Source organism: Cololabis saira, chromosome 2 (genome assembly GCF_033807715.1).
Source record: "Cololabis saira isolate AMF1-May2022 chromosome 2, fColSai1.1, whole genome shotgun sequence".
Classification (NCBI taxonomy): domain Eukaryota; kingdom Metazoa; phylum Chordata; class Actinopteri; order Beloniformes; family Belonidae; genus Cololabis; species Cololabis saira.
In genome coordinates this window covers 20,026,499-20,050,366 of record NC_084588.1, presented here as the reverse complement: position 1 = coordinate 20,050,366, position 23,868 = coordinate 20,026,499, and the positions used below count along the sequence as shown (strand labels likewise).

Genomic DNA, 23,868 nt, shown 5'->3' with positions numbered 1-23,868 from the left:
CAGGTAGATTTGGCTCGTGTTTTTTAATTGGTTGATTTTTTCGAGGCTTACTGATGAACATGCGCAGCTGCTGTTTGCTATGATAACGACTGCCTGCTTTTGATTCATGTTGTTGATTAAATTGTCTTTCTGTCACTCTCTAAACTCTTTCCAGACCTGAGCATTCTCAGCACCTTTTGACCCTTGCATGGCACTAAGGCTCAGGTCAAAATGGCCCTCAGTTCCTCAGAGGGCTTGCCTATCCCTGAACGCCTTGCAAGGGTTAAAACCAAGTCTTCGAACCTCTATTCATGTCTAACAGTCATAGTTTAACCCTTTAAAACTGAATCTGATCCTGACTGAAGATGGAAGAAAAGTGTCCTAGTTAATATGGGCATGTACGCACAACTTCCAGCCATGTTAAACGAGCCAGACCCCTTTTTTTGCCACAGAGGGACAATGTTTTTCCACATTTTACCTGTTTAAAATAAGTTAAATGTGATCCAGCACAAAGCATCCACGATTCCTGCAGCTGCTGAAATATCCAATACACCTAGAATAGAAATAATTTAGAAGGTTTGTCACTATGCAAGCAGCATGTCTGTTTGGGAGAAGATGCTATAAAAGGTTTTGGTCAAAGTTAGAGCCATGAGCGAGAGATGCAATACAAATGCCGTGCCCCGTTAAGAAATTGTACTTTGATATGGATTATGGATATTAAAAAATGTCATTTTGTGTGTGTGTGCGTGTGCGCGACTTCACTTCAGTCTGGCGGTAAAAATAAGAGGTTCATCCGGTTATGTTGTTGGAGGAAAACTTCTCATCTCGTTGTGTAGAGAACTTGGATAACAAGGTTTCTCTTTTGAGATTTAATCCCATATTTGACCTTTTTATAAATAAATGTTTTTATTTTATTGTCAGTATGTAATAAGCACTGCCTTTTACTGTGTGATTCCTTGGCTGTAACTGCAGGCAGGTGGACGGTTCATTCAGACAGCTGCTCCACAGCCAGCAGAGGGGATGTTTGTCCTGATCCCTCCCACACAGACATGTTCAGTAGCGCCACTATTTGCCTCTAAAAGCTGCAAATAAATCCCATATTTTTACTTTATGCTCATAAATGTACCTTGATATTGAAAAAGAATGTTTGTGCAAGATGTTATTTCTTTTCATCGACGGTTAACATCACTAGATGGTGATAATCAAAATTTTACTTTGTACATTTAAAAAAAAAGTGTTTTGAATTGTTTTGCACTCTTAATACGTTTGTGGGACGTCGTTCTGACCTCACATTGGCCTTAAATGTAAAGGTTTAGATGCTCTGTCGTCTGGCAAAAGTAGAAACTATTATGGAGTGTTGGTTACTTGTGAGCAATATAGAGTATTATTGCAGCCCAAACGAAACCAACTGATATAATCAACAAGCTCAAAAACACCCTTTTGATTTACACTTGTTATAATCTTGGTTAATGACTGTTCCATGAAATGAAATATTTATTTTCTTTCATACTTTTCAGCCTGCTTGCCTCAGACATCACCTCACTGTGTGTTTTGTCCTTTTTATTTTCCTTTTTCTTGTTTAAACCACAAAACATTTAATAAGCGAAGAGATCCAGAGGAAACAGACGCCTTTTTCTGGGGCCTTTTCTGTAATTGTCTGTGTCGGCACAAATACGGACCATATTAAAGACATTTCTCTGGGTAATGTTGTTTGGCTTTGTTTGAGTTGTTTTTTTTCAGGGGGGGTGATCTTCAAATATGGAGGTTTAAAAAACGGCATCCTGCAGAGGTGTGTTAGGCGTTTTATTCTGATGTACCCACAGAAATAAACCTGCAAGTAGGTGTGACATCCGCGCGGGCAGCCCGATGGTGTTTTCCTCAGAACGACATCAGATTTTTCTGAGATCTTGGGGCACGACCTCGACTCTTCACATGGTCCCATGAGGACAGAAAATTGATGGTTTCTTCATTAATACTTTGGCATTTACACGATTGTTGTGGAATGGCCCAAACCTGTGAACACCTTGCTGTCCTGAGTTCAGTAATAATTTGCATTTCATAATTAATGTCAGTCAACCTTTAATTAACACCTGCTTTATTCTTGGTTATTAATTCGGTGCTTTAGCCTGTGAACAGCAGTCCAGAGTAAATGATGAATTAAATGGTCTTGTGTACAGCTTTTTAATCGTAGCTTGAACAAACTGTTTTTAGTGGGTTATTCGTTTAGCCCCGCACACGCTTGCACAGCGTCTCCTGTTATTTTATTTCTGTTGTACGAGACGTTGTTTTCTCTGCAGTTGAACACCGATGAGCGATGCCGGCACCCAGTGACTTTATCAAGGACACTTCCACACGCTAGAGTCCCCCCACTAAACTCGATTGCCCCAAAATATGGAGGTGAAGTCCAAAGAGTGATGTGGTTTCTGAAAAGTATGAAGGACATCCTGTGTTTTCTTCTTCCCTCAATTTTAAGAAACCTTGAATAGAGAAAATCTATTATAACTTATTTCATGATTCAGGACCAGATTGTCACCTTATGAAGTTGAACTTCATTAACTCTGAAATGGAAATTAAAAAAAAAAAGTGCACATGTCTGCAGATAGTTTATTGAAGAAACCAAGGCAAAACACGAGGTTACTCATAACAGAGATTTAACCTCAGACCCGCTGGCTTAACTAAATCCTCATTACCTCCTCATGAGCATCTGAATGAACTACAGAGATGAACCGAAAACTGTCTCCAGAATGCAAAATGAAAAATCCTGTATTTTAATAAATTCCACATTTGCAAACATGAGTCGTAACCACAGTTTACTCAAAAAGTATTTTAATATAGTGTTCGAAGTTGAAGACTTTTAATGAATTTGACCTTTTTTTAATCAGGAATGTGCCCTGACATCAAAGTCAGCCATTCACAAGCATAAAATAATTACAATTATTATAAAGTAACCTAGAACTTTAACAGATGTAATGTTGGTATCGTACTTGTATATTATTTATGTCCAATAGATATAGATATGGCATGAATAATTGTGTTTAGTGTGACTGGATGGAGAAGCATAAGCGTATAATGTAAAAATGTGCTTCTCCTCTTGACTTTAATTCCCTTTTGTCCAGACTATATTTTGCTGCTGAAAAGGTCTTGCAGTGAAATTTAAAGAGTTTAAGCATTCGTAATCACCAGATGAACCCTTTGACACCCATTTTTATTGTCATCTCATAAATCTCATGTGTGTTGATGACCCCACGTCAGTGTTGCGGTTTTTGCAGGTTTATTCTTTCACTTACTGAAAGTTATATTCCATTATCCAGTCAGAGAACTTGTATTATATGAATGTTTCTATCTGAATGTCACTCCCCGTCCACGGATGGGAAATCTGGTTCATTCATTGCAGATGTCGGCATCCCGTTGCAGTCTGAAAGGTGTTTCAGGGACCAGAGACACATTCAACAATTTGAAAGGACATTATGATTTCAAGGCTTATGTTTAATGCACACCTCAATGTATTTTTTTCCCATCAAAATGACCTAATGACTGAGGTTACTGGCACTAATCCTCATACACTGACAGAAACGTTATCATTTCCTCTGTAATATAAGTATCTATTCATCCTCTGAGAGACGCTCTGTACCGTATGAGCCTGTATGCTAACAATGTAGAAAAAATGAGGTGCTTGATGTTTAAGAAAGCTGATTTGAGCCTGAGTGCAGACTTGACTCATCTGTGCTCTTCCTTCACTCAGATTTGAGGCAGACAGAAAATCTTTTGTTTTGTTGGGGGGTTTCAAGCATATTTAAAAAGAGAACAACCTTGGACACTAACTGTTGGATTAATGTGTTGAATGTTGTAAAGTCGGCTGAAAACCAACATTCAAAGCTGCAGAGCTCCTTGTGAAGATTTATTCAGTTCACAAAAAGCTATAGTCAGGTTGTAAGCGACAAAAACTTTTTTAATGGTCATATTTTGGAAGATTTTTATTCCATGTAAGATGGAACAAAATGTGGATGAAATGTGGTGACGCCGGCGCGCTGCAGTGACTAACAGTCTGGTCTCTAAAAAAGTATGAAATAAGTTCATCATTCTTCATCAGATTACTAAATGGTGCATTTAAATACAACTAAGAGGTGATAAAACACACATTTTAAAATGAATTTCAATGTAATATTTTGTTAAACTGGCTATTTAAACCAAGGTTTTAGTTAATTCTGGTCAGACCCACGTGTTAGTAAAATATGAGTTATACGAATGAAAAACGGAGCACGACTTTGAATGCACATGATTTTGTCATAAGCATTTCCACCTGCAGTCATTAAACCAGGGGTCGCAACCCGCGGCTCTTTAGCGCCGCCCTAGTGGCTCCCTGGAGCTTCTTCAAAAATGTTTGACCTTTTTTTTTCTTCTTTTTTTCTTTTTTCTTCCTTTTTTCCTTGTTTTCTCTTTTTTTCTTCCTTTTCTTCCTTTGTCCTTTTTTTCCTCGACATTTCGACTTTTTTCTCAACATTCCACCTTTTTCTCGACATTTCGACTTTTTTCTCAAAATTGTACTTCAACATTAATCTCGACATTTCGACTTTTTTCTCGAAGTGCATAATCAAAAAAAAAGATCTTCCTCCTTTAAAATATTATTTAGATTTTTTCTCCTGCCTGGCCCTGATACTCTTCCATAGATTCGCGTAACAAAAAGAGTCATGTGGAAAGACATTAACATGCTACATTTGCAGCCCAGGACCCAGTTATAACAAATATAGGCTACATGCAGCATGTGTTTGCCTTCATTCCAGTGGCGTCAATTCAGTGGAAGCTAAGGTATGGCAAGGTTACGAATCACAGAACTTAACTAGAGTATCAATCAACACGTCCAGCAAATACTCATCACAGAAGTCTGCTATGGAGCTTATCTGTGTGGTCAAGAAAACTGGAACTTTTTCAAATGCAGTCTCGCTCACTGCAAAAACTCAAAATCTTACCAGGAATATTTGTCTTATTTCTAGTTAAAATGTCTCATTTTTAGTCAAAAAATCTCATTACACTTAAAACAAGAGCCATCACCAGAAAAATAACTTATTTGACCATTTTCACCTGTTTCAAGTAAATTTTCACTTGAAATAAGTAGAAAAATCTGCCAGTGGGACAAGATTTATCTTCTCATTACAAGCAAAACAATCTTGTTCCACTGGCAGATTTTTTCACTTATTTTAAGTGAAAATCTACTTGAAACAGGTGAAAAGGGTTGTTTTTGAGTCTTGTCTTAAATGTAATGAGATTTTTTTTGACATTTTAACTAGAAATAAGACAAATATTCTTGTTAAGATTTTCAGTTTTTGCAGTGTATAATAACTAGTGAAATCGATCATGTTCTGATTTGCATTTTTAGTTATTCTATATGTATTAAGTAATAGAATAATCAATACAAATAGACACAGAGTAATTCCATAAATGTATTTAAAAAACAAACATTTACATTTTCCCTTGAAGCCAAAGTGTGGCGGCTGCCGTACCTTCATACCCAATTGACGCCCCTGCTTCATTCTAAGGCTTATACAAGACTTTTCATTTTTTGCGGCTCCAGACATATTTGTTTTTTGTGTTTTTGGTCCAATATGGCTCTTGAAAACATTTTGGGCTAAACCATGTTTTGTGGACTGGTGTGCAGGTTTAAGGGACTGGTGTGCAGATGTGCGGCGGCTGCAGCTGCAGCTGCCCCGCTGCTGATCACGTCCTCTCTGTCTGTCACAAACGCTTTCCGTGACATGTAAATTGCGCCATCAGATGATGTATGGCTGCGCTTCGCGTGACCTATACTGATAATACGTCTGGCAGGTTCCCCCTCCTGGATATTGACCGCGCTTTGTTTGGAGATGCGTCTTCATTTCCAGCAGTCCGGGACCTTCATATTCCCAAACTCCCAGCGAGCGGGCGTCTCTGCTTTGTATCGGCCGGTGACCTTTTTTCCAGCGCAGTCCGACTTGATTAGCACACGAGGCGGGACAATGAGCGGCCGCCCTGTACACAGCCATTACCCACATCCCTTTATCAATGTCCTGTAATTAAAATGTCACCGTTTAATTTTCGAGGCATCGCTTTCCCTCTCGGCGGAATCTTTTCTCCAATAAAAAGTGCAATCGAAATGCTCTTTTCACTGGAAACAAAAAAGGATACAGAGAAAGCGTTTAAATGAACCGAGCGGCGATGGATCAATAGGCCCTTTAGTCCGAGAGGAGGATTGATTGGTCTCTAAAACTGGATTTATAGGGGTCATGGTTTTATAGGGTGCTGATACAACTGTTAATTATAAAACATTTGGCCTCAATTGCTGCTGTTATTAAACCTGTCCTGATTGAGCTGAAGCTTGATTTATCTTTCTCATATCACATGACAAAAATCAAATGTGCAGTGGATGAAAGAGAAAATTACTATACTACAGCAAAATAAGGAAAACTAGTGATGCAGAGGCATGCCTGGAGTTGGGGAGTTATTTCCCACAGTGAATGTGACATTATTTTGTTAACTGAGTCAGGGCAGCTATTAGATGTATTTGACTTGATCTTGAATAATGAATAAATTGATTTAAAAATGGATCAGACGTAAGCTCTATGTTAGAGCTGCCTAATCAGCAGACAAACTACATTAGTGTCACTTGTCTGTAAATGTATATATGATTTTTCTAAAACAGCACATTCAAAAGTGCAACAGGGTTCATCATCACCTCTCAGTTCAGCAAGAGAGGCCAAAAATAGTCTGAAGAAGTAAAAGTCCATCCATCCTCATCAGTTCCTCACAGAGGAGGGCCTTTAAAAGTAGCATCCTTCCAGCAGAAATAATTAAGACATTTACCTGTGAGTGCGTTCAAGTATCCACAAAAATGGTGTGCAAAACCCCCTTCATGCTCTCACATGAAGTGATGAATGAATGGGAGAAAAATAAAAGAAATAGATGGGCTGAAGACTAGAAAGAGGAGAAAGACTGAAAAAAAATCATGCGAGCAATCATAAGTACCCGTTTCCACAGGATTTAAGAGTGTAAGTTGCAGCCCAGTGCTTCCAATGACCCTCTCTGCACTAGGACGAGAGAGAAGTCATCTTCGCACTCTTCTGTCAATCATGCTCTGCTGATACTCTTATCTGAGCTTTAAAATGATTGTCATATTGATCTGATGAAATAAGATGATAAACATCAAAACAAAACAACCAGACTTACATCTTGGATTCAGAGTAATTAAGAGGTATGAAGCACAGCTTAGCTATAATATTTCTATAATACATTTCCATGTTTTCCGATTGTAGATATTTGTGACTAAATGTTCAGTCTAACAGGCAGAAATAAGCAAAGCTAAAATGTGTAAACTGCAAATCAAACAGTTATTTAAAGGAAAAAAAGAGCCCCATCTCACATTGTGGTAAATAATCCATCAGGTTCACCTGGTGAATTGGGATTTCTAATGACTTAAAGCTGAAGCGCATTAATATTTCAGGTTAAAGGTTTGTTGGAACAATTGAGCGCATATCAATGAGGCCTGGTAATTTGTATCCAACAGTAATAATAAAGAGCTCGCCTAAAATTACCGCTGAAATGTCTAATTAAAAACTCCTCGCTGCTGATCTGCAGACACGTCAGCTCACATTTCCCACAGAAATACGCAGCGACAAAGGCTCCATTCAGGTTGGCCGTCTAAATAATTAAAAGGAGAGGAATAATTACAGTATAAAATTGTGATTATTGGCGGGGAGGGGGTGCAGGGGGGGAAGCCTCTTGATGGTGAAAGATGAGAGGATGCGCTGAGGATCAAGTTCAGCATCAATATTGCAGGGAGGTAAAAGAGGCGAGCTCAGGCTGCACACACACTGATGATAAGTCATACACTCAGATCTGTCACTCATCATACGCTTCATGCACAAACACACCACTGAGAGCAGGAGATTAAAGCCCTTTTTATGTAGCTTCGTCTCAGCAGAAAATAGAAAACAACATAGTGTCATCGTTCAAAATGTGACGTTGTTGTGTGTGAGGATAGTGAACTCACACGAGTGATGCTTCAACAGACAAAACCACAGTACAGTCTGTCCTCCATGCTCCAAAACTGCAACATTATTATATTTTAAAGGCTCCAGAAACATATAATGTCTGTGCTTTCCTATGTAAAATTGTCATATTGGTTCTGTGTTTGGATAGAACTGCCTCAAAAGTGAAATATGTTAAAATAAAAATGCTCAGAAGGGGGTGGACAAGGTGGAAGGTGATGTTCCCTGTCATTTGTCACACCAGAGAAACAAGTTTGAACTTCATTCAAACTTTATCAAAGGAGTTGGTGCGGTAAATGTTGGTGCACAGTGTTCCTATTCATCGTTTTCAGTCACATGACAGTCTGGAGGGTTAGACACTAGTCCTAGATGGAGACTTGAACCAGATTTCCAAAAGAAGCAGGTCAGTTTCAGGCCACAGATATCTGGATCACTTCCCAACACATAAAAAACAATACAAGCTCAAACTAGACGTTTTGGGGACTTGCGATCCAAACACCGCACCTGCCATGGTGTTTTGGCTTGGGCAGGTCTCTTCCAGAGCTTGATGAAAGCATATTAAAATACTGATGGTTATGTCTATTTTCCATCTTAACAGCTTCCTGATGCTGTACCCTGGGAGGTGAAGACCAAACAAATGTTCACTGTAAAAACAAAAGTGAGTATTAGTTAATAAGGCTCATGTTAGCAATCCTAAGTACCCCCGTTTCCACAGGATTTAAGAGTGTAACACTAACAGTTATCAAGTTACTTAATTAAAATATCTAGAAGCTAAAATGAAACCATGGAAAAAGAAAACGTTGGTGACAGGAAACATTTGGGTACACATTGAATTTTTGAGTACAAATTTGAAGACAAAGACCTGGCTGTATCCTCGACGATTTGTGACACAACAGCTGTCTATCATTTTTGTGAATACAGAAGGACTGTCTTCCTGAGCTGGCGGACAGTTAGGACAGGGTGCGTTGCTCTTGTTATATGACATCACATGAAAACTGTGAATATGCAGTTATTATAATGTAAAATGGCAGGGAGAAAGAAAAAAGAACAAAAACTTAAAAAAAATCTTCATGGGAAATAAATCTATAAGTTCTCATGAGAATGTTACATTTTGCCGTGGGAGTCAGATGGTTTACAAGAACTTGTGAAGGATGGGTGTTGAGCTGGAGACTGGCAGGATGTTGCAGGACTGAAGGCCCTTTAAAGGTCTTTGTATACAGAGTAACTGCAGCTCTTTTGAGCTGTGGAAACATCTGTTACAACAGCTTCCTTCACTTGTGACGAAAGTAAATGCACAGCCACACAAGTAATATGGAAAACTAACTGCAATATTCAACCTAATTTGACCTTTGACGTAAAACTCTATGATGAATATAAACACAAGTCATCCATCAAAGCACGGAAGACAAAGAAGAAGAAAAGCGATCGGCCCTGTTCCCACTAGACCCCTGCCTGGGTTTGTGCTGCGTTTCGCAATGCAGACTGGCACATTTGGGCCACTATTCCTCTCTTTTTGCTCGGTAAAAGTGCAGAACCACATCATGAGCCACTGAAAGAGCCAAGGATCTACATGTAAATCCACCCACATCTTCAGACCATCATCAGTGCTGAAAGTAACATAAAACGTTGCGTTATGGATGGAGATGGATGCAAATGTGGGAAATGTTACTTGTTGACCTCATCATGTAACCAGAAGTTGAGATCTTAAAAACATTAGTTGTCAGCAGAACATCTACATTTAGTCCTGCTGTCCATACAAGCGTTTAGTGTAAATACTCTGCTTTCTTCTGCTGTTCACAAGCAAAGGTGAACAATCTGATAATACATGTTTAAATGATATTTCATGTGGCTGAGTGAGTGTGTTTGAGGTTTTGAAGTCACAATGTAACCCCTGTTTAGTTTAGGGAGCCTGAGTGTGAAAATATTTAATTCAGTGAGCCATTTACATTCGCATCTGTAAACTACATTCGCATCTGTAAACTAACGGACCAGAATACAGTTACCCAGAAGATTTTAACATCATGCTACATTTGCTGTATTTATAACACAAAATTATTATTTTTTTAATTACAGACTGCAGAGGAAAAAAGGTGGAGTCAGGTCAACTCCATCCCCTAAAACCTGCTGCTATGAAGTCTGAAGAAATGGTTGAAAAGGGAGCTTTTGTATCTCTGTGGTAGTTTTATCGAAGCACTCTCAAAGACATTCATTTAAAACCTTTAAGTAACATCTTGTAACATTTTTATGCTGTAGCTGCATGTCTGACACAACAGTAAATATTGCAATTTGTTCATAGAAATTAGTAGATTAATACTCATTTGAAGGCAGAATGTGAGATCATTGAGACGATCAACACTTTTGGACTCAAATGACTTTGGCAGCGGAAAACATAATGTGAATCACTTCATTGTGCCTTAATATTATCAGTTTTTATTTGTTGGAGACACATAAGTACTTTTTAATCTCTGGCTACTGGAGTGTAACTTTGAATAATGCACTTTAATTTGAGATCTGTGATGACTACAATGAAAGCTGTACATATTGATACTATGAAAGATGTTTCAAAAGGAATGAAATGGGGAAAATGTTCATCATGAACCCAGATATAGTTGCACTGTGCTGTTAAGTTGAAGAATTCATAATATTAGGGCTGTTTTTGCTTTCTTTTATACTTGTTTTGGTGACAAAAACCGTGTAATATATCATGAAATAATATTGTGTCTATGAATCCCTGATGTGTCTTTGTTATTATGTGTATTTATAGGACATTTTTGAGATGAAGGCTACACTTTCTTGAAGAACTAAATGACACTTGAGCTTCTTAAAATTTCTCCATAAATATTTTGTTGACTTGTAAATACTTAAAGAATAAGATTTATCATTTTTTCACTTTCATTGGCAATTGTGGCTGCTCTTCACAAACTGCATCATCATCTTTTAATCCTGCATCCATGGTACCCAAAGGAAGGTGAGTTCAGGCTTTAGTTTAAAAGCCACGTGATTTGGACATGAAGCGTCATTATTCCCATTTTATGTTTTGCTCTTATCATATCTGGTGTTAAATTACGCTCCAAGTGGTTCAGGTCTCGATGTCATTTCTGGAGAGATGCTATTATTGACATGCAAACAGCCCAGACACCTGCGTGTGCGCTGATTAAAGGCTGATTTACGGTCCCGCGTTACACCAACGCAGAACCTACGACGCACTACGCCGTAGACTCTGCGTCGATTTAACGCAGAACCACAATTTAGGCTTTAGCAGCCTGCTTCCCTTCCCTTCCCTGGCCGAGCCCGTCGTGGAAGCCGAGCAGATGGTGCTGTAACTTGATGAATGAGCGCGGGCCCTTTGTGGGCCCCGCTGCATGTCCTCCGCGGGGCCGCGGCTGCTGCAACTGCGGGGGAAATAAAACAACACGTGTGCACGGCTGCAAACTCTCATCCTTACACACACATCCGTGCACGCTCACTCGGACCCTGACCGACCCCCAGCGGGGGGTCTGGAGGAGAGAGAGGGGATGGACAAGAGACGGGGGAGACAAGGCAAGGCAAGGCACATTTATTTATAAAGCACATTTCACACGATGAGCATGGACCCAATGTGCTCAAATACATAAAAAACAAACAAATACAATTACAGGTTTACAATAACAGAAACAGACAAAAGTATGTCAAGAGAAAAACAACAATAATTCCATTTTGACAAAAGTGCGATCACCCTGCCAACCATAGTTTACTCAAACGCCTGTGCAAAAAGGTACGTTTTTAGCTTTTGAAAGAGGGCACTGTTGGAGCAGACCTTAGTTCCTGTGCAAGGAATTCCAGAAAATGGGACCGTACAGACTATTTATTATTTTTCTTTTTTTTTTTTTTATTCCACCTACGGTATCATGTAGATTGTTCATGCACTATGCACTTTGTCTTTTGTCTCTATATTTTTTTTAACTGCAATGATGAGCCTGCACAACCAAGATTTTTACCCATGTTACTTAGTAATATGATGTGACAATAAAGATTTAATCTTGAATCTTGAAAATCTCGTAGTGACCGAAAGCACCATGAGCAGATCTAGTGTGAATTCTAGGTATGAGAAGACTCTTATTTGATGATCTAAAGGATCTGTCCGGTATTCTGAGCATGTCAAGTAGGAGGGAGCTAAGCCTCACAATTGGTGCTTTTGTCATTTTATCCTTTTGGTGTCTTTTCATATATATATATTTTCAGAGTTGATTTATTTATGTATTAACATAATACGTAATTAATTAGAGCCGAAAGGTCTGCATTTTGGGGTCAGCAGGGGCCTAATTCCGGGTCTCCAGGTTTGTGCGTCTTGTATCCAGAGTGCCGTGCGTGTGTGTGAGTGTAAGGGAGGAGGGAGGACAGAGGAGAGCTATTACACACCAGCATGACAGCAGGGAGAGGGAGGGAGGAGGAGGTGGAGGGGAGAGAGGTGCCATGTGCTTCCTGTCTACACGCCACTCAGCTCTCCGAGCTCCGACAGGATGGAGGTCCTGCGCGCTGCTCTCCACACCAAAATCAACTGAAATAAAGATCCCACTTCAGAGGTAGTTTCTTCGTTAGATCGCATTGGTTTGTAGGTGCTGTCGTCCCTCTCTGGACACACGGGCCTCCAATTTGCATCTGAATCTTCAACTGTTTTGAATTTTCCCATTACACACCTCGCTCAAGAGTGTTTTCTTCTCAGGGGGAAGGTAAGTGTTGTTATCCGTGATTCGTCTCAAAGTTACAGGTTATTCAACTGTGTTTTCATTCCTGCATTTTATTTAGGCTAACTCGCGCACAGTTTGATTCTATGTTTTTTTTTCGGTTCATAAACAACTGTTAAACAGTCACCAGTGCATTCAGATTAAGCATGACAGAATCCACATGCTCTTTTCGTGTAAGCGGGCTGCATAAAGACAAAAGTAAGTATGCGCAGGTGAACGTGAGATAGGCATGCTTCAACCTAATTTTGAGCAACTGGCCGAGGCTAATCTGCGCGGAAGCTTTAATTATATATAGGGCTAGTCTTTTATTAACAATGCGAGGACGCACGCCTGCATCCGCGTAATTACGAGGAAAGCAGCTTAAGGTTGATCTTTTCCTCCGTGGTAAGCGCATTGGCGCAGCTCAGGCTGCGTTTTTCCTTCTGTCCTTGTGTATAAGGATCTTATGTGGCTCCTAAGTAGCTGCCCCGCAAGTGCTGAGCCGATTTGAAGATAAGAGGAGCGGAGAGAGACGGAATACAACCTGAGAGAAGAGATCAAATATATACACTATAGACAGAAGAAGACAATAGTAAACGAAGGCTCCAGTTGAATTCATTTTTAGATCTGTAACATCCTGAAACAACTAGGTTCGTTTATTATTATTATTATTATTATTATTATTATTATTATTATTATTATTATTATTATTATTATTATTATTATTATTATTATTATTGTTATCATTGTTATCATTATTATTATTATTATTATTATTATTATTATTATTATTTCCACTACTACTTTAAATATTTCATAAATTAATGTGTTTTGACATTTAATGATTTAACATTTTGGCACACATTTTTATTTTATTTATTTTTAATATAGCTACAATGTATTTATTTACATGACATGTTTTTACGTCATAATAAACATATATATATATATATATATATATATATATATATATATATATATATATATATATATATATATATATGTGTGTGTGTGTGTGTGTGTGTGTGTGTGTGTGTGTGTGTGTGTGTGTGTGTGTGTGTGTGTGTGTGTCCATATATTTATTTATTTATATGTGTGTGTGATACTATTTCAAATTGAAACGTGCCCAATTACACTATACCCTGCCTCTGCGTATTTTCCGAAGGCCCTCTAAACCAGGTTTCTCTCTCTGCCTGCCAGGCTTCCAGGGATGGAGTCCATGCCGGGACATCTCCGAGACGCGGGCCGAGACGCCAGCTCTTCCCCGAGCTCCAAGCGGGACGCGCAGAGCTTCCCCGGCCCCGGCAGCTCGCTCAAGCCCAACCAAGTGAGCGAGACCTCCCTGTACGGGGTGCCCATCGTCTGCCTGGTCATAGACGGCAAGGAGAGGCTCTGCTTGGCGCAGATCTCCAACACCCTGCTGAAGAACTACAGCTACAACGAGATCCACAACCGGCGGGTGGCCCTGGGCATCACCTGCGTGCAGTGCACGCCGGTGCAGCTGGAGCTGCTGCGGCGCGCCGGGGCCATGCCCATCTCCTCCCGGCGCTGCGGCATGATCACCAAGCGGGAGGCCGAGAGACTCTGCAAGTCCTTCCTGGGAGCGCACAGCCCTCCCAAACTGCCGGAAAACTTCGCGTTTGACGTGTGCCACGATTGCGCGTGGGGCTGCAGAGGCAGCTTCATCCCCGCCAGATACAACAGCTCCAGAGCCAAGTGCATCAAATGCAGCTTTTGCAACATGTATTTCTCCCCAAACAAATTTATTTTCCACTCCCATCGCACGCCAGAGTCCAAGTACCTGCAGCCGGACGCGGCCAACTTCAACTCGTGGAGACGGCACCTGAAACTGACGGAGAAGGGCTCGGCTGAGGACATTCACCACGCGTGGGAGGATGTAAAGGCCATGTTCAATGGGGGGAGCAGAAAGAGGACTCTACCCATGAGTGGCTCGGGAATGTCGTCTCTAAAATCCCAGGCCTCGTCCAGCCTGGCTCAAGCGAGTTCCCCCGAGATCCCTCACAAAACTTTACGGTGCGAGGAGGAGCAGGGGAGCACTAATCTGGGCTTGGCTGCGAGTGGCGCACGGAGCTACCCGGTGATCCCGGTTCCCAGCAAGAGCTTTGGCATGAAGATCCCCCCTCCTCTGTTCCCTCACCACCCCTATGCTTTCCCCACGTATGGCCTGTGTCAGAAAAAGGGCGACGGGGTGCCGGATCCGACCAAAACCGGCGTGTCCGGGGTGTTTTGGCCCGGCAAGGACGCGCTCTACCCGGCCTTCCCGGTGTTCTGGCCCGCGGCGGGCGGCCTGCCCATGCCGCCCTATCCGGGCTCCCCTAAACCCTACCCGGGCTCCCCCCCCAGACCCCTCCCGGAGCCCTCAGGCATCCGGCAGGGCGAGCACGGCTCACCCGAGCAGGGCGAGCGGGGCGCGCACACCCCCAAAGACGCGCACCCGGAGGAGCGCAGCCCCGGCCCCGGCTCCGGCCCCGGCTCCGGCTCCGGCTCCCAGGCCGACGAGGACCGGTCCGGGGACGAGTCCTCCTCCCAGAGGAGGACCAGCTACATCTCCGCCTTCAGGCCCGTGGTGAAGGACGCGGAGAGCATGGCCAAACTGTACGGGAACCGGGACTGCTATGGCGGGTCCCGGCCCGGATACCTGTCCCCGGATTTGATCAGCTCCAGCTCCAGCTACAGGTCCGTCTCCCCGGACAGAGACAGCGCCGGGGAGGACGAGGAGGACGAGGAGGACCCGGACGTGGACGTGGAGTCCAACCGGGGTCCGGATGAGGAGGAGCCGGTGCGGGTCTCCCCGGGCGGGGGTGTGCGGGACTCCCCCGGGGCCGAGCGGCTGCTCTCCCCCGGGGGAGAGCCGCCCTGCCCCGGGGCGGAGGACGCCTGCAGCCCGGCAGCAGCAGCAGCAGCATCACCGGAGGACACGCAGCTGCGGAGCGGCTCCCCTCTTCATGAAGTAAGATTAGATTAAATTAAACTTTAATTATCCCCACAGGGGGAGCTGAATTGTCGCAGTGGAAGTAAATATGATACAAGTTTATGAGGAGAGGGCTGGTAAGATTTAATCAAGATCAACTGGCCACGGATTTTTAAAAAAGCAGAGAAGGAAAGCAGTTGCATATTTGTTAATGGGCCTTTAGGCTATACATTTAAATCCATGCATTTTCTAGTGCAACAATGATTTATACTTACCTAATAATTCTCATGAAAATGCTTTTCGGTGTGCGTACAAACGGATGATTACGCACAGTCATGTTTAAAGAAAAACGCAATTTTCCTCAAAAAACATTTCAAGAGCTTGGGTCTTTGAAAAGAAGAATGCCCTCAATTATGTGAAGAATTGCAGCAAATGATGTATAATTGGTGTGTGTTATTAAACACGGCCGTGTGCTTGGTTTCACAGGTGTACACTCCCTCTTCCAAGCCATCGGGCAGATCCAACGGTAATAATTACTGATCCGATTCATGACGCGCTCATCGATGCAGATTTTCCACCGTCCTTTGACTGGAAATGTGTGTCTTCTGCTTCTGTCTAGGTGTTCTTCACGTGTCTGAAATGCAAAACCCACGCAACGCAGCGTCGTTTCAGGAGCTAAAGGACAGACAAGGTTTTTAATTATCCTCTTATTCGTTTTCATTTTTACCATATTAACTGCTTGGCTGATTTTCTGTACTTCTTTAGAACCCTTACGGCATAAGATAATAACGTGTTACTTTTTTGGTGGTGGATTAATTGTGGTGTTTGGTGGTTTTTTGTGCAGCTGATGGAGCTCTGCGCATTGACATCAGCGTGCATGAACGAAATTTGGAGAAGATGGCTAAAGGTAAGACGGGTTTTTTCAGGCTCACAGAGAGATAAATCAGAAAAAAGGGTGCAGTTTGGGATAATTATATGTATTTATTCATCTTTTTATTGTAATCTGAGTATTTATCTGTCTTGGTCGTGACATTTCAACTCTAATGCCAGATGATCACATTTGATACAAGAATTTCTTAGATCTTCTTCACCACACTAATTAAAAAAACATTTTACTAAAAAAAATATGTGCATATATATTTCATAGTGATTCCAAAACTATTATTTAGAAACTTCAAATAGAAAAAGTGGGAGTGTTTTTAATTTCAATATATAATAAAATAAAATTAATAGGCTTTTTAATGTACTATTTGTGCGTCAGGCATTAAAGGGTCAATTTCATATAATGATAATTTAGTTTTTTTTTATTTTGAAAATGTATTCTCTGATTAAGGGTAATTTCTGACTATTTACACAAATTTTACTCAACCTTTTAGGGGTTGTTTAGTTAGACTATTAAACACCTCAAAATATGGGAAAATATATTTACATAAAACACTTAGTTTCAACCTCATTTGAAATGGATCTAAATGCCCAGGGCCTGCTAATGATGACGTGCCAAAATCTGAATGTGAATTTGCATTTTATAGGCCTACAGTGTTTCCATAGTTGTTAACCACTTAATCACAACATGTAGGAGTTTTGACTTATTATTGTAAGGGGAAATCGTTTAGAGGCTATTAATATTTTAAGGAACAGAGCCATAACCTCGAGGCACGGCAGCTAATTATTTTACAACGCTTGGAAAAACCCTGGGACTCCATTATTATCGTCTCCACCTCCAGGCAATGCATGGCAATTACTGTGGCAGCCAGGGAACTAAAAGCAGCAAAATGGTTGTTTTCAAGGATGTAAACCCACCTGAAGTGGGTTTACTGGGCTCAAACCAATCCATATGTGCAGAAATTAAAAATATGATGTGAATTTGATGAGGGGGAAAGAGGAACTGTGAGTTTGTGTGTGTGTGTGTGTGTGTGTGTGTGTGTGTGTGTGTGTGTGTGTGTGTGTGTGTGTGTGTGTGTGTGTGTGTGTGTGTGTGTGTGTGTGTGTGTGTGTGTGTGTGATTTTCATTTTAAGATACCACATTGGTTATGTTTATAATAATTTATTTTTTTCCAATTCCAGAGGAGCTACAGAAGCAGCTTGTGGAACAAGTAGAGCTGCGGAAGAAGTTGGAGAGGGAATTTCAGCATTTAAAAGGTAAGAAAACAGTGAGTGTTTTTGCGCTTTAACGCAACAGACAGATGGATTGTGTGTCTTTGTTCAGATCTGAACGAGAGGGGTCCATTTTGTCTCTGGAATCATGCATATGCCTTTAAATTTATCCCCACAATGTCAGCGAGTTTCCATCTGATGTGGCCTTCCGTACTCTTCAGATAATTTTCAGGATCAAATGAAGCGTGAGCTGTCCTACAGAGAGGAAATGGTCCAGCAGCTGCAGATTGTTCGAGGTTGGTCTCTCTCTAGCTGCACTATTTTCCTTACATAAGCTCTGACTGTTAAGTGGATGTAGATCAATGTTTATGGAGGAAAGATTTATACCACATTCAAATAAAATAATAATTAAAAAAAGGTAAAATAACCAACTGGCTTCTAAAGAAAAATAGAGCGGAAAAGTGACACTTGCATATTGAAATATTGGTAATTTAAATCCAGGCGTCTTCCTGCAAACTCCACATTTCTTCTCCTGCAGTTGAGCAGATTAATAGATATCAAAAGGTGGAATTGAAACCACATTGTTTTGTTTGCAAAGGTTATTTTCTCCCAAATCATGCTCTGGAAAATTGAATAGACAGACCATTATGTTGTGCTGTATCGGTTACATGCAGTAGACAGCAACTAATGCCACCCGTTAAAGGATTGGTTTAACGTTACAGTAGTGTAAATACAGGGTTCAAGTACACAGAGGGGTCACTCTAAATACCACTGGGGCAAACAGCAAACATTACACTCCTGCACCTTAAATGGTATAGCTTTTTTTTGTTTTTGTTTCCATTTCAATTCTCTCTGATCATATGTTTTATTCTTAATTCATTTTATTTTTGAGTTGGACCAAGAGAGAAAGGCTTGTTATTCAATACAGCAGAAGCTAAAAGGTAATTTTATCTGGTCCAAAAGGGAACATCTACTTTTTACCACAATGATAAATATGCAAGTGCTACTTTTTTTTCCTTCCATTCAACATTTCCTGAGATCAGTGATCAGTGTTTACAACGAGACACCGCTGAAGTGTAGGTTCACATTTTTCAATTCTGTCTCAGGGCGATGATGACATGCACGTATGAGCATGAAGAGCACCATTGACCACATTATTTGTTCCTCCTGTTCACACTGATCGTGAAGCATTTTCAGGGAAAGTAACAAAAAAAGACAGTCACTGTTCTCAAGAAAACACTGAAACTCAACAAAAGGTAATCTGAATTAGTCCTATTAAGCCCTAGTATTGTGAAGGTAAAGGGTTTATTATGTGCAGTTTTCTTTCTGTTGCTCCGTGACAGCTCAGCACAAAAATCATATTTAATACTGCTTTTTCCAGACACATGTTGATGGAAAATAGACAAATTAGAGCAAAAAAAACAAACAAACAAACTCCCCAAATAAAATGTAGACAATGCCACGGACAAATATATATGAAGAAAGTCTGAGTTTTGACTTTGTTACAGTGATAAAAGGCTAATGTCTATATAAGCAGGATGGTCAATAAAATGACTGTTTATTTAGCAAATACACATTTGTAAAGAATGTGATTTAAATGACTACTGAGTCTGTAATAGAATATAAATACGTGTAGAGGATTTACTCAAACACTTAGGACATAAGAAATGTTGGATATATTCTTTGTTTAATTTAAGAAAAAGAAAAAACTCCCCACTCAGCCACACCTGCAGGGGTCTCTTCAGGCCAGCGTCCTGGAGCAGAGGCCTGGGAGCTTGAAGGATCTTCTCAGAGCTCCCAGGACAGCTGTCTTCTCAGCAGGACTCTCTGATGTTGTTCCTGGCATCTGCTCTCTCTTCTACTCTCTCCTTCAACCCTAGCTATTTCTCCAACTTCCTTTTCCTTTGTGGTGCTGTTGCTTGCGATTTCTGTTTCTATCACTGCTGCTTTTTTCTGGAATTTGTAGTACACTACAATGTCTGGTTAGTGAAGCCAACACTATAGTTTATTAGTCTGGTTTTGGATATATCGCAAGATCTTGACACTTTTATTCTCCATCGCCCTTGGCGGTACCTCCAGTCTCGATTCTGGGACCTCCAGTTCATACTCAGATGCACTCAGTTGTATCCCCGACCAGGAAAAGATTCTTGGTCCTGGCCTGCAGATTTCCCCCTGCTGTTGTGTGCTGGATTGTCTTGGGTCCATATTTGCACAGCCTGCATCTAGGATCTGGTCAGGGTTTGTTTTATTACAGCTGTGGTCAGTGTTATCTTTCAGACCAGCCTTTTCTAGCCCCCCCTAGGACTTCTTGATATCAGCCACTCATTCAGTCTGCTAGTGGTACATACCATCGGTTACTACTGCCGGAGACATACACTTAGTGGTTCATCATCTGCTGCATGAATCTCTGGATCTTCGTTGTGCTGAATGGTGGTTTTGATGCTCACTCGTCCCCGGTGTCCTGCCTTCTGCTGGATGTAGAGTAAAACCTTTCACCCACTGTGAGGAGAGAGTGTTTCATCTCCGCCTCGTGCCACGTTATCATTCCAGTGGGGTGTCTGTAAACCGGCAGGTCGTGCATGTTGATGGCTTGGACTTGTGGCTGACTTTCATGCAGCCTCAGTTGCAGTTTGCTTATGAACATCTTTTAGATCAGCTGCAGTCATTAGCATGTGTTTGAAACCCTTTGAGTGCATTTTTCTATGCTCACAATGACATATATGTTATCATGTGATTATGTTATCATGGTATGAAACTGACAGGAGGAACAAAGTGGTTCTTCAAAGTTTGTGAACCTTATCCAGACATTTTTTCTGCATAAATTTGACCAAAAATATCACCACAATGGTCCTTCAAAAGTCATTTGAAACACAAACTTTTAAAGGAATTTAAATCATAAGTTGCATGTGCAGTAAAATATCAGTTTAAATTCAAATGCTTTTGTAGCCTTTGAGCGTTAGATAACCCAGACCTTTATTAAGTTCGTATGAGGAATCTGAATGAGAGAACAGCCTACAGCGCATAAAATATAACTTGTATTAGTAAAAGTCACTGCAGTTGAGTAGAAAATGTATTAGACGTCTTCTCAGTGGATTTTACATGGAACTATGTGCATTCAGAAGCTTCTACATTGTAGATTCAAAGGACAGCAGAGGATTGTCCAGATATTCAAAATTAGCTTTATTTAGCCCAGGTAGTTGTATTTGTATATTTGTACATGTACATACTGTATGTAAATCAAATACGCTGCATTGCACCTTAGACATATTGTTAACAAGTTCCCAGTAACAGAAAAAAAGCTTCTCCAAACAGAAGTTTGAGCTGGTGTTTCCTTTGTCCAGTTTACATTTAAAGAAGCGGCCCAATCTTAGATATGAATGTGTCAGCCTGAAAACTGGCTCCTCTCTGACGCTGTTCAGGTCTGTTACTTTTTTTTAAAGTAAAATATAGGGACATCTGTTTGGGAACTGAACCACAACAGAAATGTGGTCTTGTAAGAGGAAAACGACCCTCACACATCATTCCTACAAAAAAATGCTTACAAACAAGGAGTGTTAGTGTTTTAGAAATCCTGAGCTTAAAGGAACATTGTAGCTTTAACAGGTGTTACTGATCTATTACTGCATTTTAAGGAGAGTTCGAGTTTGATGGAAAGACTTTCTGCGACATTCCTGGTGAACTTTATGATGAGATGGCAGCGACCACAAGGAGATGCCTGCAGAAACAGTCCTTTTAATACACTTTTTGTACACAAAGTTCCGTTTACCTCGGTTTTTCTGCTGAAACCCTATCCCTATTATCACTTCAGTGGAGTAACATTTTTGAGACTTGTGAGAGGCTTAAAATAACAATTTATTTTGACGTAGCTCAATTGCCTTAAGCCATAACATTAATTGTAATTGTGTTGCAAACACAAAAGCAATCCTCACTTAGACGTGCTTTGATCCCCATTATTCTGGTACCAAATGGAAGTGCTTTATCATTTGATAATAGATACGGTCAATGTAACTCCAGAATGTTCCTTTAATCCAATAGAGATGTTGTAGATGAATCTGAGGAAGATCCAAGAAAGGAAATCCCTCAAACATCCCAAAGTTGAAGGCTTTTTCATTTGTTTGTGGTTCTGGTGTTAAAATCTGTGTCAAATTCATGCAGAAATGTATATTGAAAATTCCACCTTACATGCAGGAATATGAGCATTTCTTTTTTTTATGTACAATATTGTGCTAAAAACAAACGGAAAAAGATTCTTGGTTACATCAGCTATAATTGTTTGGAGACGATGTGTGCATTTGTTTGCATGTTCTCACTGATGGACTTGTTCCTCCCCAGAAGCTCATGACGCCCTTCACCATTTTTCCTGCAAGATGCTCACGCCTCGTCAGTGCACCGGAGTCTGCACCTTCAAACCCCCGCTGCTGCCTCCCTAGAAACCGGACCCACCCTGCACCCAGCACAGCCAAAAAAAAGAGAAAAAAAAGAAGATTTAAAATGTATACACACAAAGATCTGTCTCGATATCTCTCAAGTGTTGACCTGTAACCCAAGGACCACCTACCTACCCTGCTGTACAGATACACTGCTGATTCTGGCACTCCAGCGGAGACGCGGAGGAGGACGGTTTTGGCAGCGTCCTCTCCCCCAAAAGAACTGACATCTCATGTTAAAGAGATCTGGATTCAGGTACACACGAAGTTGACTTAAAGCTGTGAATCACAGGATTATTTATCTAAAGCTGCAAAGCTCAAACCAAGGAGTCTCACCGAATCAAAGCTGTCTGCTCTTTTGCTCTTCTGAAAAGAAAAAAAAAGCTACACTATATACGTATATATATTTATCATGTGACAATGTGCAATTGCTTGTATAATTGTGATATTAAGTTTAAAATGAATGTTATGATTTAGATTTGGTTGCTTGTTTGAATATGTTGAATTTTTACATATTTATCTGTGTTTGGTTTCATTTCTTGTTTAGATCGTTTGTATCACTGTGTATGTTGTTAAGCACTTTAAATGGGCAACATTTCTAAATTTGACCAAATTCTTTTTATCAAAAGCGCTTTTGTTTTTTTAAATACAACACATTAAGACTATACGAGCACTTACTCCAGCAGCCTTTCAGGTTTGACACAAAACAATAAAAGATTTCTCTCTCGCAGAACGAAAGCTTGGGAGTCACAGTTTAACAGTAATCATTTGAAGATGTCATGTATGGTTCGCAATGAAAGCTTAAACACATCTTTTCTGTTTCAGTGGGTTTTGTATGGCTTCACTGGCATCTGTCATAGCAGACTGAACCAAAACTTATGCCATCTGGTGGTCCTTTTTTTAAGAAAAAGACTGAATCAAAGATATGTACTGTAAACAGAGAGAAGAGCACATTTTCTGTCAGTGGTTGAACTTAGTTTGTAATTTACACGAAAAAAAAACACACAAAGAGCAGTTCTGAGAAGAGTAAATACTTGACTCTGATTCAAATCATGCATCATTTTTCTCATTTCTGTATGTACTCATGTCAACATTAATAAAAGGTGAAAGCTGCTCTCCGCTTGTATATCTGACCCGAGCCTGACCCCTGCTGGCCGCCAGCGGAACTACAGCCTGCTGGGACGGATCACGTTTCCCTCTTTTGTGTTTGAGCTCAACATGATCTCTTTCACCGGGGGAGCCACACCAGTGCTCGGCAATGTCCAGTCATCTTATAATGTTTGACGTGGAGCCTGGGGAACAGGCTGATCCGATAGTGAAATCTAATTCTTCTGATGGGAGGACTAATAGATATTGATTACGCGCCTCGTGGTCCCTGGATGCCTCATTCTGAGACAGATACTCACATAATGTCAGCGATGCACGATGAATGTTAATTTTCAGTGAGCGTAATTGCCCTCTGTGGCAAAACATATTCCCTCTGAATCCTAACAAGGTCCGGAAGACGAGCACAAACCGAGCTGGAGTGGGATGATTGACTGCTTTGCTGCGTCTTTATTTGGTCATGTAATGACACGCACAACCTCATTGAGACTGATGTGTGCTGATGAGTACAGATCGATTATCCAACTTGTGCTTATATTGTGTCCTTGTGATTTTTTGTGTGTGTGTGATCTCTTAATAACCCTGTGCCTCCGTTTTTAATTTCTCTAATT

The 23,868-nt window shown here is 40.8% G+C and overlaps 1 protein-coding gene across 1 annotated transcript; it reads left to right on the top strand.

The window, feature by feature from the left end:
* The first annotated feature begins 12,497 nt into the window (after positions 1-12,497).
* Positions 12,498-23,255, top strand: skor1a (SKI family transcriptional corepressor 1a). Its single transcript, XM_061734819.1, has 8 exons — positions 12,498-12,706; positions 13,901-15,671; positions 16,119-16,158; positions 16,252-16,323; positions 16,477-16,539; positions 17,697-17,771; positions 17,948-18,022; positions 22,059-23,255. Exons 2-8 carry the CDS (start codon positions 13,911-13,913, stop codon positions 22,154-22,156), a joined length of 2,184 nt encoding a protein of 727 aa, XP_061590803.1. The 5' UTR covers positions 12,498-12,706; positions 13,901-13,910; the 3' UTR covers positions 22,157-23,255.
* Positions 23,256-23,868: the final 613 nt, after the last annotated feature.

Coding starts and splice junctions, on each gene's coding strand:
- skor1a (XM_061734819.1), top strand. CDS start 13,911: ATGGAGTCCATGCCGGGACATCTCCGAGACGCGGGCCGAGACGCCAGC. Junction 16,324..16,476: donor GGAGCTAAAGGACAGACAAG/GTTTTTAATTAT, acceptor TTTTTTGTGCAG/CTGATGGAGCTCTGCGCATT. Junction 17,772..17,947: donor GGAATTTCAGCATTTAAAAG/GTAAGAAAACAG, acceptor CGTACTCTTCAG/ATAATTTTCAGGATCAAATG.